Genomic DNA, 14737 nt, shown 5'->3' with positions numbered 1-14737 from the left:
CCTTATCATCATCGGGAGTCGTGTTACCCAGGCCAGAAGTCATTAAAAAAAGGTAATACATTAATATCTCAATATGAATTCAATTCTCGATTAAATTACGATAACTCTTAATTGAATATGCAGGCTAAAAGAAAGAAGAATATGTTTTCTTCTTTCCCACTTTCTAATTTCTCAGTATAAGGTTACAATTCATTTAATTAACACTGTCATGGACTTTTACAATATTTTATTTTAAACACAGGCCCCTAACCTCAGTGTGCATGCACTGATAAGCATAAACAGACCCACAGCATACAAATGAGAATCATATATTTATTAATAGTGTCTGGTACTAAAAACACAGTTCTGGTGGCCTTATGTGAAAATAAACCATTATGTACAAAGCATGGCACCTGTAAGTGTAAGTATCTGGTTTGTGTGTATGTCTCCTGTTCTTGCTATCAACGGTGCTGTGTATTTGACTTCTTGAATGAGATGTGTGTGTGTGTTCAGTCCTCCAGCAGTATATCCAGTTCTTCCAAAGGTAGTCTGACTCGGAGCTCTTTCTCTGTCATCAGATCTACAAACTCCTGCAGATGCTCGGGGAACAGCTGCACCGCGTCCATGTACAAGCCCTGATCACACACACACACACACACACACACACACACACACACACACACACACACACACACACACACACACACACACACACACACACACACACACACACCACACACACACACACACACACACACACACACACACACACACACACACACACACACACACACACACACACACACACACACACACACACACACACACATTTGAATAGATTCAAATGTTTGTATACACACCGACACAAAGAGAGAGAGGGAGAATTAAGTTCTTGTGCATGCAATTAAAAAATGAGATGAAACAGGTTGGCAGCTGTAATCATGGTTTTCTTGGGTCCTTTAAAAGTATTATATTCTGTTGTCTGAATTAAGGAGCAATACAATTAACTACTATTTTATTTATTTATTGGTATTAACTGCAAACAATCAAGAGGATCGCCTGAATTAGTTTTTTTGTCGGCGGGATAACAAAACCACAATCTAAATAAAGATGTTCCACTCTAACCCTTATATATTCATTGGTGTTATATATTACCATTGTTTAAAAAATGTCAATAAATGCATGTACTTTATGTGAGTCAATTACTTCACTTTTAAGTCTGTAGCTCACCTTAGCCCAGGGAATATTCTGTAAGGCCTTGTAGAAGATCCCAGTGGCTTTGTCCACCTTCCCTTCTGAAACCTACGAAAACACACACATGTAAAACACATAGACTAAGGACTAAACTGACTGTCAATATTTGCACAGGCTTACTGTGTGTGTAAGTTATTATACTTCTATCTCCAAATCAATATTTAGAAAAATAACTGCACTGAACAAACTAATATCATAAAGGCATAGCAAGCAGGTATTTGCCCTCTAAGTGAAGTTTGTAACCATGTCGTTATGGGTAGTTGTATAAAATATTCTCTATTTCCGATAGTTTGTATTATCTTTCTGACTGAAAGGTCAAGGACAAGTATTCAGGTTTCCAAAAGGGCTGTAAACGTGAATATGTGCGTGTTATTTGCCGTCTCACCAGGAAGTGCATGTACATCCTCCAAAGTAAAGGACAGTGAGACCCCATCTCTGTTGCTATGGCGCTTTCAAACAGTCCACGGATACGGTTGCTGAGCCCATTCTCTGGCAGGATTGGTAAGGCAGCATCATGGCAACAAGACCTATACACATATATATGCAATTATTAACATGTAATGGTAATTTTGCAAGAACACAATAGGGGTGCAGGATGACCCCACACCTACCTATCATCCTCTCTACTCTTACCTCTGAGCAGCGTCAACCAGCTGCTTCCTCTGTTGTTCCGCAACAATGGCAAAGAGGCGTGGCACTACACTGCTGTTGCCCCTGGTTACAGAGTGGAAGAAGCGTCGCGCCCGGCCAGCACTATGGTAACGGTTCTCCACCTGGAACATAGGTCACGTTAGGGTCATCGTACAAAAATAATAACCGATTTTATTTGGATTATTTAAAACTTAAATGAGCTACCTGTACATATAAACCCCAGAGAGGGGCGCTGCCGGCCCACGTGGAGAGGGCGGAGGTCAGTGTCTGCCTCAGTGTTGCCAGGGGAAACACACTGATGCTGTTGTGGTACCTAAGCAACGCTGCCTGTTGCACTGCCAGAGCCTCACACTCAGAAGCTAGCCGGCTAACATACTGCCTGCAGGAGAGGCTGGAATCAGACTGGTTAGCGTCGGTGCTAGCGACATCCTCAGAGCTGTTAAGCTGCTTGTCCTGGGTCAACTTCTGGTGCAGCTCCTCCATCCTGTCTCTAGCCTGATTGTAGACAGCATTAGCGGCTTGGATGCCCGTTGTGAGGTACTGGAACAGAGCGTGGCATCCCATCAGGCCTTTCAGCCTAGGCTTCTCTCCAAGCAGGTCCTCCTTACCTGCTGGTGGAATGATGAGATGAAGGAAGGTCAGATTAATTAGAGATAAGACCGTTTTCCCAGGAGACAGTCAGACCTGTTATAGTCGGGAAAGCACAAGTGTTACAGCTAATGGAACTCACCCCTGTGATTTTCTTACTGTGACATGTCAAAATGTCTTCTGTGAAAAAAGGACTTAACAGCTTAAGGTTCACTGTCAACATCATTGAAGCTGTAACCCATGTATTGGAAAACACTGGCTAATCAAAAGTTGCTAAATATGCACTAAAAGTGTAAAGGAAAAATTGCCAGCAGTAATGTTGAGTGACCAGGAGCAAATGGGAGTGCAAAACCACTGATTTTGGCCTTTTTAAAGACACAGGTAGCATCTCTGTGGTGATAACGCACGGTAAATGTTGATGGAGTAAACCTTTTTTGTTGGTCTGGTAGTTTTGTTCGAGTGCTGACAAGCCGGCTGTCAGCACCTGTTCATACGATTTCCTGGCTTTCAGGATGGAGACCGGAGAGATGGCCTGGTCGGAGGAGGCGGAGCTTCCCTCTGCTAGCCTGGTTAGCACACACACAGCTGGGGACGCAGTGAGGTCTACAAGTCCTCCCCCTCGCACTGTTGGCCCGTCCTCCATTTCCAGCTGCGCCCACAGCAGACACAGCTCACAGAGGGCGGGGCTCTGCAGCCCTTTGCCTCCCCCCATGGCCGTGGCCGTGGAGAAGACTTTGCGGGCCTCGTCGATGTTGCCCAGCATCCACTCCAGATGAGCGTAGCCGCGCCACAGCACCAGTGACGAGCGGTTGTCAGGTTCTTTGAGCAGTTGCTTGGCGACTCGCTTGCTGCTCTTGCCCTGAAAGCGGAGACGCTTCTTGTTGCCGCCATGCAGGCACCGCAACACCTGACACATAAACACACAAATATGTAAAAAAAATGTACTTGAAACTAAGTGGATCAAAATGTTTTTCTTGCAATGAATCTGACTTCCACCTTGAGTTTCTCATACTGCATCCAGCTGAGTGACAGGGCGGCTCGCTGCTGCACAGGGAGGACAGGTTGGACCATCTTCAACACATTAGTGAGAAACCTCTCGCCCAGCTTCCCAAGCCCCACCCACTTCCTTGTTCCCTGAAGAATGGTCATGTGACCAATAGAGTTGACCCCGGGGTCAGGAAGGTCGTAGGAGGTCAGAGGACGCCTGAGCTCGTTACCTAGAGAGTGACATAGAGACAGCTTTGTGTCAATGTTTTTCCTTCCAGTTGATTGTTAAAGAAAAAACTATCAAATAAAAAAACACTAAAATAACTGAAAAAAAACAATCTGAATGTCATTGCAATGAATACACTTCAGAATATTCTGTAAAGCTAATAGCTAGTTTGTATTTTGGTGACTGACAGTGTCATCTTTACCCTGAGTGAGCAGAGAGAGGTTCTCCAGCAGCAGGCCCGGCTGACAGGGGGCAGCAGAGAGCACAGGGTCTACAGGCAGCCCGAGAAACGACAGGAAACGGAGGAGAAGGCGGAGCTGGAGCTCTGGTGAAGAGAGGCGAATGAGTGATGGACCGATGTCATCAAACAACACCTACAGACGGAGAAAAGGGAGAGATGGACAAGTCAAACAAAATGGTCACACCTATAATGGCTTTGTTTTAACATTTAGTAAAATAGTTCCAATCATGAGGAAATGTGTACCTGTCTGTCAGGGTCCTCACAGTCCTCCTCTGATTGACCCTTGGCTTTGTCTGGCCTCCAGGGCAGCCAATGAGCTGCTTCCCGACACGTCTCCACCTCCAACCAGACTGTCCATCTGGGCTGGCTGCGATCCTTCACCTCCTCCCCATCCTCCTCCTCCTCCTCTTCTTCCTCTGTGGACAGCACACATACATAGGAGAAGATGACTCATGATTTATCAAGGATTTACATCCGAAGTGAACAAAGTAAAGAATATCTGTGTGTGTTTTACCCGCATTGGGCTGCAGCCACCCCCCCTTCTCCTGTTGGAGCATCCAGGCCTTCCAACCTCGGGCCCCCAACTCTCCAACTCTCTCCTCCCCACTGTCCCAGAATGGCTCAAAGAACTCCACCTGCACATACACAGGAAAACATAAATTAAGTGGAAGGCACTATTTCGCTTTTATTAACATTACTGGAGACCTTGTGTGTGTTCTTTTTTCATTTTTATAACATAAATAAAAAAAGTGCAGAGTCTCTATAAAGGCGGAGCCAATCAGATGACGCATTGATTCCGATTTTTTCTTTTTAAAAAGCTTTCTAACCTGCTCTTGAAATTCACAGAGTGCAACAAAGATGGACACACACACACACGAATAACACAGCAACATAACAAATATAAATTAACCTATGGACAGTTATGCATATTTGGTAAAAAATAATATATTCTCCATTGTTCCTGATTAATGGTTATTGGTTGACATCCCTGCATTAACACATTGGCAGAAATATGTCAAATTGTCTACTTATATGCGTTTGTGTGTGTGTGTGTGTGTGTGTGTGTGTGTGTGTGTGTGTGTGTGTGTGTGTGTGTGTGTGTGTGTGTGTGTGTGTGTGTGTGTGTGTGTGTGTGTGTGTGTGTGTGTGTGTGTGTGTGTGTACCTGCTGCTTGGTGGACAGTCCTCGTACACTGTCAGGTTTGTAGAAGGTGAAATCAATCATGGCCTGTAACAGAGAAATGGCCTTCTCTGAGTGACCAGACTGACGCAGGAAATGACACTGCTGGGTGAAGATATCTGGACAAACAGGAAACACAACCAGGAGCAACCAATGAGCATATAAAAAAACAAATAAGAATATAGAAAATGTGTTACTGATGGATGCAGGTGATGTAAACTGGGCTAAGCAGGGTGACTTTTGTACTTCCCATAGTAGAAACTCGATATTTAAAATCGAAATAAAAATCTCAGTTACCCAACATATCCTCCTCGAGCCCTGGCAGGGCCGGGTGGGACACCATGCTGCCGTCATGCACCGCACTGAGCGTGCTCAGACACTTCCCGTAGGCAGAGTTCACCTTCGACACGGAGAAGTTGCTGAAGTAGCTCTGGGTGAACAGCAGATACTCCCTCCACAAGGGGGCACTGTTTGGATGGAGAAACACCTGAAATAAAAAAAAGGTACAACGAGTTAGACCAAGTGGCAGCCATGATAAGAGCCGTTCCAACTCTCTAAATGCTAATAAAGATGTTTAAATCCTTCTTTTTCTCACAAATAGAGTGGTGCAGTGATAACATCTTTGTGTTGGTTAACTGGAAGTTGCAAAGGACTCCCTTTGGATTTTCCTATTGGATTTCTTTATATAGCAGAAAATAAGCTCTGTGGCCAACACATATTCATGATATACCTACACTGTTTTGTTCAGCAGGATAATCTCCAAATATGAACACCACTTTGTGATTTTTGAAGCGTGAATGCAATCTCTAGAAGTAAGAAGCTAATATTAGATTATAAAATAACTAGATCGTGGCCGCATGGCTGAACATCACCACCACTAAGCTAAATTCGGATTTGTCAGTGAATTTGTCAGTTTTGTTACGTTTAGTAGTCTCTTTTAGTCACTAAAATGACACATAGGTTTCAGACATTCACGAGTGGGGAAATTACTGAGGAATTTTATGTTGTAAAGCATTTTTTTGAAAATGTCTTCAGCCTGTGTTAACCACAGAACTAATATCAGGCTTCTAACCACCAACATGTTCTAAAAACCATTGACTTGGAGACTAGGTAACCCGAAGTGGTGAAATGCTTAGTTATTTCCTGGTTTTAGGAGTTGTTTATGCACCACTCTATTTTTGCTCAATTTCCATTGAGGTAAATGTAAAGTTGTTTACTATAAATCTGCAGCCTAAGTTTTGGTACACAGACATGACAAAATACAGCCTTTGATTGAAAAAAGGCAGTATAAAACTGAATGGAACCAAAGAGAAAAAAAATACAGAACTGCAAATTATCAACTCTATCTAGGGCAAAGAAATAAACGACAGCAATGCTTCCTTTCTATTCTCCTTTAGCATAGGGCACACTTGACTACCCTTTGCCAAAGTACACGAGATAACTCCATTAATTATGTCCAACACTTCCTTGCTGCTGCAGCAGCTTTCAAAGTGCACTGGGATTCTCTTAGCACTGTGATTATTTTTTTCCTTACAAATAGAGTGGTGCAGTGATAACATATTTTTGTTGGCCGACCCGGAAGTTGGCGACTCCCTTGTCAAAAAGCTATTTTTCCCATTGGATTTCTCTGTGCCAGCACACATTCATGATACCTACATGTGTTTGTTAAGCGGGATAATCAAGGGAAAGTCGTTTACAATAAATCTGCAGCCTGCGTTTTGGCCCACATTTGCTTGTAAAAAGGCCTTTTAAAACTGAATGGAACCAAAGGCAAAATAAATACTGCCAATTATCAATTATATTTAGGGCAACAAAAAGAACTACAGCTGTAGTCCAACACCAAAACCCTGAGAAGGTTTTCTGGACTTTAAAGATGTATTTTTAAGGCTGTACACTGACCAGCTTCTTCCATTCTTTGGCCAGAGCAGAGGGCTCCCAGAGCTCTTGGCAGATCCGGAGCCTCTCCAGCTGCAGAGCGATGCAGCTGTGGTTGGTCGATACAGCGCGCTCTGCGATGCTCAGCTTTTTCTCCAGCAGCGCTCTGTAGGAGGACTTCCGATGTTCCACCGCTTCGCTGCCCTGCTGCTCCGCCTCTCCTCCAAACACTGCTGCACTCAGCTCATCCTGGGGAGGGAGAACAGGCGGTGTAGAATGAAGAACTAAATTATTGAAAAGCCATAAACAAGTAAGGGACATTGTACAGCGAGGCGTTCATGAACGGAACAATAAAGGCCAACGCGAATAGGAGGGATGTTGTTTAATCATCCTTAGCAATGGCCATTATTTTTGCTTAGTAGCGGTGAGTCAAGTATTGTTACATGGCTTAGTTGAATACTCGATTCTGATTGGTCAATTCGGACATTTCAGATGTTATTAATACTCGATAACACACCGCTGCTTAGCATAACATCAGTGTTGCTAAGGAGGATCAAAGGACAGAAGGAAAGAGGTTAAAAGACAAAGTGTTGGACGTCAGATAAATGTTCAGAAGAAGGCAGACAGGAAGTAAACAGCAACAGGAAACTGTGAACTGACTTGGACAGTTACAGTAAAACTCAATCAGTGCTGCCGTTCAATTTAAGTTACGTTGTTGTTGCTGCAGTTCCAGCTGTTGGTGTGCCGTGGTACAGAGTTTTGTTTTTTGGGCGAAAGCAATACGATTATTTTCAAGTCAATAAAATAATTTCATTCATATTGGGAGTCAAGTCGTTAGTTTATTATGTGGCCGTGTAATAAGCGGGATAATGTGTATTATCCCGCTTATATTGTTTATTGTCATTATTGAATTCAACTAAGCAGTGTAATAAGACAAGGTTAGATTTTGTGAGAACTATATAGACAACAATTTCTTATCAAATATGATATCCCACATATTTTGGACATATCTGGAGTCTCACTTGTTTGAGGCTAATAACTCTTTATGATCTTTCAATCTATACCATTTAAAGCCCAGTCTTCCTACCTGGTATCGTATGAACTGTATCCAGAGCTGCGTGTCTCCTGGCTGCTCTCTGAGCCGCCTGTTGAACTCTTCGGTCCTCCCGGCCAGCGCTGCATTCTGCCCGGTCTGCACCTCCTGCTCCTGCTGCTGCTGCTGCTGCTGCCCCTGCTGCCCCTTCCCCTGCAGCCAGAGGGCCGTGGAGGCGTCATACACACCCAGAGGATTCACTGAGGATGTCTGCACTCTGTCACCTGGATCCAAACATTACATTTCTTATTGAAACAACAGCTACGGTCGCTTCCCTTTTACAGCCTGTTGTACTTCTCTTACCTGTCTTTCCTCCTTTGCTCTCCTCATCGCCACCCAGCGGGAGAAAGGAGGAGGTGCTGATGGCATTGCCGTCCTTAGGTATTGTGGGTAATGTAGGAACAAGGGGCTCGGACCTCAGCAGCTGGCGACTGGCTGTAGAGAAGTATCTGTCTGCTGCTTTCTTCTTGTCCCCGCCTTTCTGTTTCTTATTTGACTCTGACACCTCCCAGCTGACTCCCTGTTTGCGGGGGTCCAGACCCAAGGACGAGTGGCCCTTCCTCCTATACCTAGAGCACATAAAGAGGTTCTGAAATCTCACTGTGACACAATTAATTTGATCAAGTAAGCATCTGTTTTGCTAGTGTAGCCTTTAAACCTACTTCATGTATGAATATCTTTCTGTCATTAATGGCGCATTTCCACTACAGGGCCTCGCTCGGCCTCGCTCGGTATGGCTAGGCCTCGTTAGGCCTTGTTAGGACTGGCTCACTTTAAGCTGCGTTTCCATTACAGTTTAGTAGCTGGGGCAGTAACTATAGTAACGCAGTGTAGGCGGAGCCGTGACGTCATCTTCAGTGAGAACCACAGAAAAACAAAATCAGCCGTTAGCTGTTAGCACTCAGAGCTCACAGCTCCTCATATCTGTTCAGAAACTAGACAAAAGTTAAACAACTACAAACCACAGACTGCCTGTGTCATGGCGAATACAGTCGCTGGTTTATTTATGTCTGTTTAGGCCGTTGTTGTGAGTGTGGACGGTCGCAGCATATACTGCGTTAGCTTAGCCGATCTCCATTTAGAAAACACGCATTTTAAAAGGTTTTTCGCCTGCCGTCTGTCTGCAGACTTGTCAAAGCATTAATTCATGGTTTTTACTAACCGGTATCAGTATGTTGTTACTTCGGCATCATTTTGAAACGTGTATTACAATTAAATCACGGTCAAATATGTTCCTCTTGTTGTAGTTGTAGCCCCCTTGCCAGCTATTCTCTCTAGTTTAGCATACTCAGCCCGACTCAGCCTGGTTGCTGGCCCGGAAAGAACCTCGATTTTATGGGGCCAGAAAAACTGTGAAATAGTACTCGCTAGCCGGAACTACGCCAAGTGGAAACGCAACCAAAAACGGCCGGGCACGGCACGCTTAAAGCGAGCTCCGCACTGTAGTGGAAATGCGCCATAAGAGTCTCTCAATTAAACAGTAACAAATTGGATTTGTTGGTGTCATAAAGTGGGATCAAGGATTCCTTCATTTTGTATTGTTACAAGCTTTTTACCAGGAGCTGAATTATCCCCAGAGTTCTCTTTCTCTCCACAACAAACAGAGAAAGTGAGCAAAACCCGGTAGAACACTGAATAAAGCAGTTTTCCACTGTAGTTTGGCTACTGCTTATATTCATTAGGCTTGCTTCTCTTATAACTAAAGACAAAGATGCCCGATGATTAAATCCCTCATCAGGTTAAAAACATTTTTGTATAAAATGACCAAGATCTTAACAAAGCATTTAAAAAATGTATGGCCATTACAGGAAACAAAAAACAGACATATACTTTGATTCAAATTATGGATTTCTCCAGGTTTGAAAGCTACAGTATTTGAAATATTTTGGCTAATGCAAGAACATAGCTAAACAAATAACTTGATGTGTGTGGACATTATAATGGGGAAATGCTACATTATATAACTGTAAAGTTCTTGATTTTAAATAAACGTAAGATCCCGCTGAGCAGGGTTTGACTTTAAAGGAGACACTTCATTTTTGTCCGATGAAAAATCCAGGAGGAAGTGTGTGTGTTTGAATGTGTGTGTTACCTGGTTACGTCTCCTCTGTACAGGGACTTGTAGGTCCAGTTGGCTTGGTCTGCTTTACGGTCCACACAGAACGGCTGCTCTGTGGGCGACTTGAGGTCATCCAGCCAGGAGAAACAACTTGCTAACGGAGCAGCCTGGGGACTGTACGGATACACACATCAGAAACAGAGCAGGGGGGTAAACCACGAAGAGAGTTCAACAGAGCCAGAGGTTCTTTTACTTAGCTGGCTCGACTAAACTAAAACTCCTGATCAGAGATAAGGGGTACTACGAAGCTGGTTATCAACACTGTCTTTGTGAACCCAGGCTTTCCTCTTCAGACTCACATAATACAGGGCATTCAAATTTGACTTGTGAACACTGTTCCTTTTGGGATACGGGGTAATGAAATTTGTGAATAGAATATATATAAGTGAAATGAAATGTATTTGTAGGAGCCAGGAATGTCAGAGATATCTGTTGTATGATTTAATAAGGTTTAAAGGTGACATTTTATCTGTGATACATACCAATAGACTAATCAACTTTTTAATCGGTTTTGGATTAGCTGCAATATGCCAGCAGTGTAAACGGACCTTAGCAAAAAAGGGGACTGGAGACATAAAAACAAGTGGGGAAATTATGGTTTTAAGGAATTATACTGCATTCCACTCGCAAGTAAGTTTTATACTGATGAATAATACCTTGTACTGATGTTACGCATCACTGGTATAGTTTGCCACAGAGAAAAAAAAATAGTGCATGTCATACACTAACAGTATGCGCTACTGTAACAGCACGGCTTTGATCGGTGGCATAAATGTAACGTTGGAACTCAAAATAGTACATAATAACTTATTACCTGAGCTGATAACCTGTACCGCTCATAGATTGACAATAAAGTTGCGCTATTTTAAAGGAACTAGTTAGATCAGCTAGTTAGAACAGCTAGTTAGAACAGCTAGTTGAACAGCGGTATTTGGCGATTTTAGGCCTAAACTCTGAACATAACCTGGTAGCAGGTTAATTCTGCAGCGTAAGTTGCCATGGTTATTTAGCCAGGTTAAAAGAGAGCCACAGAAAACTCTGGCTCGTAGTACACCCCTCAGTAAGACAGTGCAAATGTGTACAAGAAGTGTGAGCATGTGTAAAATGTATCTATACCTCTCTGCCTCTTGCTCCCTTTTGAGGTCACTGGGGAAAATGATTTCAGTCTCATTGCCGCTGCTGTCCGAATGTCTCCCGCTCTTCTTTTTGTGTTTTTTCTTTTTTTTCTTCTTCTTTTCACTCTTCTTTTTCTTCTTTTTGGGTGGCACATCACCCTCCTCCTCCTCCTCCTCAGAGCTCACATATCCCCCTACACTGAGGATTATAAGGTGCACTTAATGTTAAGACAGTCGGAGAACAAAGAAAAGTATAAGAGAACAATTTAACTTCACAGGTCTATCTATTTATCTATAAACACCTGACGTTAGATATATTTGACTAAATTATACAGTACTTCTGATACTTGTTATAGGAGAGCAATAACATCAATATTTAGTAAGTTCATTTCTAAACAGAGTACTTCACGTTAAATAATATTGAAAAACACAAGGAAAAAAATGAGTCAGTTCAGTAAAAGGGAATGAGAGCATGGAGCATGTGTCAAACACTTGGCACCGTGGCTTTGTCATGTAAAAATAGTTTAAAGACCCAGGATTAGGCTTGCGACATTGCAGCTACCCAAAGGGAGAGGAGGATTGGCAGTGCCGAGTTTCCAGGATTATTATTATGCAGCACAAATCAGAACAGTGGCATGTTGGTGTAATATGGAATACGTAGCCAAATGGAAGGACATTGAAACAAATGGCGAAAACTACCAGATTCAAAAACTACTAGGGGATAAAGAATTATTTAGGACACAGGAAAACGTATTAGACCCAATTACAAAATTCACTTTAAACACTTGGAACACGGTAATAAAGAGATACAAAATAGGAAAACAGACAACGATTTTGAGATGGATAACAAATGATAATAAATTCCAACCGGGAAAAGAAGATACAGGTTTTAAGCGATGGGCCCGAGGGGGCATCACAGCAATATGTAGGATGGTGGAAAAAGGGGAAATGCAGAGTTTTCAATATCTAAGAGATAAGTTTGATCTGGAAAGGGGTGACCATTTTAGATACTTACAGGTGAGAGATTATTATATAAAATAAATACAAATTGATAAAACCACTAAACAAAATGGGGTAATTAAGGTAATGATAGAAGCATATGACGGGAAGAAAGGCAGGGTGATTTCAGCTCTATATCAGGCTCTGTTGGAGAGTAGGGGGAATTTAACTCTATATATAAAAGAAAAGTGGGAGAAAGAACTCGGGATTGATATGACAGAGGAAGAATGGTATACTGTATGTAGAGTGCAGCATTCAACTACTGGGTCTAGGGTATGGAGGGAATTTGGATGGAAGAACATAATCAGATACTTCATAACCCCAAAGATGAAAGGTAGGTATGCCCCGGAACAGAACGCATGTTGGAGGCAATGCGGCGAGGTGGGGGCAGACCACACAAAAAAACATGTAAATGTCAAAAGATGAAGGGATACTGGAAGGAAGTATGGGGAGTATTGAAGTGGATATTAGGTTATGAGGTTCCTAAGACCGGCCTGATGTTATACTTGGGGAATCTGGTACAGAAAAACACACAGGGTGGGGACAGATACCTGATAAAGGTGCTGCTGGCTGCCAGCAAGAAAACAATTACCAGAGCATGGTACAAAGCAGATCCACCTACGAAGGAGCAATGGCTGGGAGTAGTACAGGAAAGATTTGATATGGAAAGATTCACACACATATTGAGGGTCCAGGAAGGGACATTTGAGTCCAAATGGGAAAAATGGGTTGAATATAAAAGAAAAATGAACGAGACCACAAATTGAGAGTTGGAACCAGACCATGATGTTGCATTACAAATAGGATAGAAAGCTTCCATGTCACTGTTGTTGTTTGCTTGTTTTTATTATTATTTTTGTCCAGTATTTTGTCTGAAAGAAAAGAAGTCCTCGTTTCATATCTGTACCTTGATTCCTTTTCGTTCAGCCTCTCACTCGTCTTCTCAAAAAAACGACTGTGAAGAGAGAGGGCATCTTCAGTCTGGAAACTCTTATTTTTCAGCCAGTCTAATTCTAAAAGGGGGAGAGAGGGGGAGAGAGAGAGAGAGAGAGAGAGAGAGAGAGAGAGAGAGAGAGAGAGAGAGAGAGAGAGAGAGAGAGAGAGAGAGAGAGAGAGAGAGAGAGAGAGAGGATTAAAAAAAGATTCATAATCAGTAATCATGAGGAGGATTTAGAGGTTGTGACCAAGAGTATCAATCACTGAGTGTGTTTACATGGCAGTTTAAAAACAGTTTTGAATCCAATGTGAAACAGCTCAAATTAACGAAGGAGATACACTTCTGTTGTCTTGTTTTACTGCTGATTAAAAAATATAAATCCAGATGATGGGTAATTACACCAAAGTCTTGAAGCCAGAAACCTATCTGAGATAACACAGTCCGTACATAAATGACAGATTTACAGCCTGTGGATGAGCCATGATGTATTTTTATCTGTGTTAATGTTGAGCTTCAGATGTTTGCACCCTATGTGATTGTTTAGCTTGTCATCTTACCAGGTTACAAGATTGTAAATAACACATTCTTTTGCAGCCTTTAGAGTTGTTTAGGTTTTTTTTTTACCTTATCCTAAAAGAGGGTCTAAGGACATATTGTAAATCCCCAAGTGATATTGGTCAGTATATATAAAATTGACTTGAATGGACAAGCCTGCACTGCCAGAGGATCAGGCTCCTGGATAGTACTGGAACATTTCGACATGGACCTGAATATCCAGGTTCCTTTCAATGTAGAGGTCATGTCCCACATACTGTCACCAGCAAGACTCAAAAACAGGATTATAAAGTGTAAACACACCTGTTACTTGATAGAGGTTAACATAGAGAGACATTTCTCCCTAAAGCTTATAAGGAGGAGAATTTAGTCAAAAAACTACAGACTTGTGCCTCAGCCCTTTAGGTTCGGTTATTAACACACGCCTTGTAGAGGATTACTGGCCATATTCAGTTCACTTTTATAGATTCGTTATAATGTGGACTTGCTAACGCACAACACAACAATAACGCCTAATTGTCTTTGTTTATTTGAATGTTGCACTTGCATCATATACAGTGTAAACACATATTCAGACAGTATACTAACTTCCAGAAGTAACCGTAGAGGAATGTAAACTGCTTGACAGAGCTAAGCTAGCTTCGTCATTCAGACGTTAGGACAGCTAATGTCAGCTAGCTCGTGCTTCAACGGGTTCCTCTCTCAACATAATGACAACAGAGTATTAGAACCATTATTAATTCATTTAAATATGAAGTGCTAACCGTTGGACGAATCTTCAACTTTGTTTGGCTCTACTTCTGCAAAAGCTGGAAACAGAGCCATGATGATGTCGCATGTAAACAGTCGCACGACTATGACGTCACTTGACGATTACAAAAACACATTTACAAATGAACGGACCCAATTTTATCTGTAAATTCAAACTTCTACTGGAAA

General features: G+C 42.3%; 1 protein-coding gene across 2 annotated transcripts; it reads right to left on the bottom strand.

Moving 5' to 3' along the window:
- Positions 1-298: 298 nt before the first annotated feature.
- On the bottom strand, positions 299-14645 carry nrde2 (NRDE-2, necessary for RNA interference, domain containing). 2 transcript variants are annotated; one of them, XM_034135254.1, is made up of 19 exons: positions 14563-14645; positions 13214-13319; positions 11309-11506; positions 10166-10306; positions 8377-8642; positions 8068-8297; positions 7005-7229; positions 5403-5592; positions 5091-5224; positions 4441-4561; positions 4170-4342; positions 3888-4059; positions 3469-3689; positions 2902-3379; positions 2089-2495; positions 1867-2006; positions 1619-1760; positions 1210-1281; positions 299-614 (listed from the first exon to the last, which is right to left on the bottom strand). In XM_034135254.1, exons 1-19 carry the CDS (start codon positions 14621-14623, stop codon positions 489-491), a joined length of 3603 nt encoding a protein of 1200 aa, XP_033991145.1. In that variant the 5' UTR covers positions 14624-14645; the 3' UTR covers positions 299-488. The 2 variants fall into 2 exon arrangements, with proteins under 2 accessions (XP_033991145.1, XP_033991146.1); XM_034135255.1 differs by having other exon boundaries at positions 2089-2492.
- Positions 14646-14737: the final 92 nt, after the last annotated feature.

This window comes from Trematomus bernacchii, unplaced genomic scaffold (genome assembly GCF_902827165.1).
Source record: "Trematomus bernacchii unplaced genomic scaffold, fTreBer1.1, whole genome shotgun sequence".
NCBI classification, from domain to species: Eukaryota; Metazoa; Chordata; class Actinopteri; order Perciformes; family Nototheniidae; genus Trematomus; species Trematomus bernacchii.
This window is presented reverse-complemented; position numbering and strand designations above follow the sequence as displayed.

Excerpts from the sequence above, each read along its gene's own strand:
- nrde2 (XM_034135254.1), bottom strand. The coding sequence starts at position 14,623 with ATGGCTCTGTTTCCAGCTTTTGCAGAAGTAGAGCCAAACAAAGTTGAA. Across the intron at positions 8,643-10,165 it reads TACAGAGGAGACGTAACCAG|GTATAGGAGGAAGGGCCACT; the intron begins GTAACACACACA and ends TATGTGCTCTAG. Across the intron at positions 2,007-2,088 it reads TCTGGGGTTTATATGTACAG|GTGGAGAACCGTTACCATAG; the intron begins GTAGCTCATTTA and ends CCTATGTTCCAG.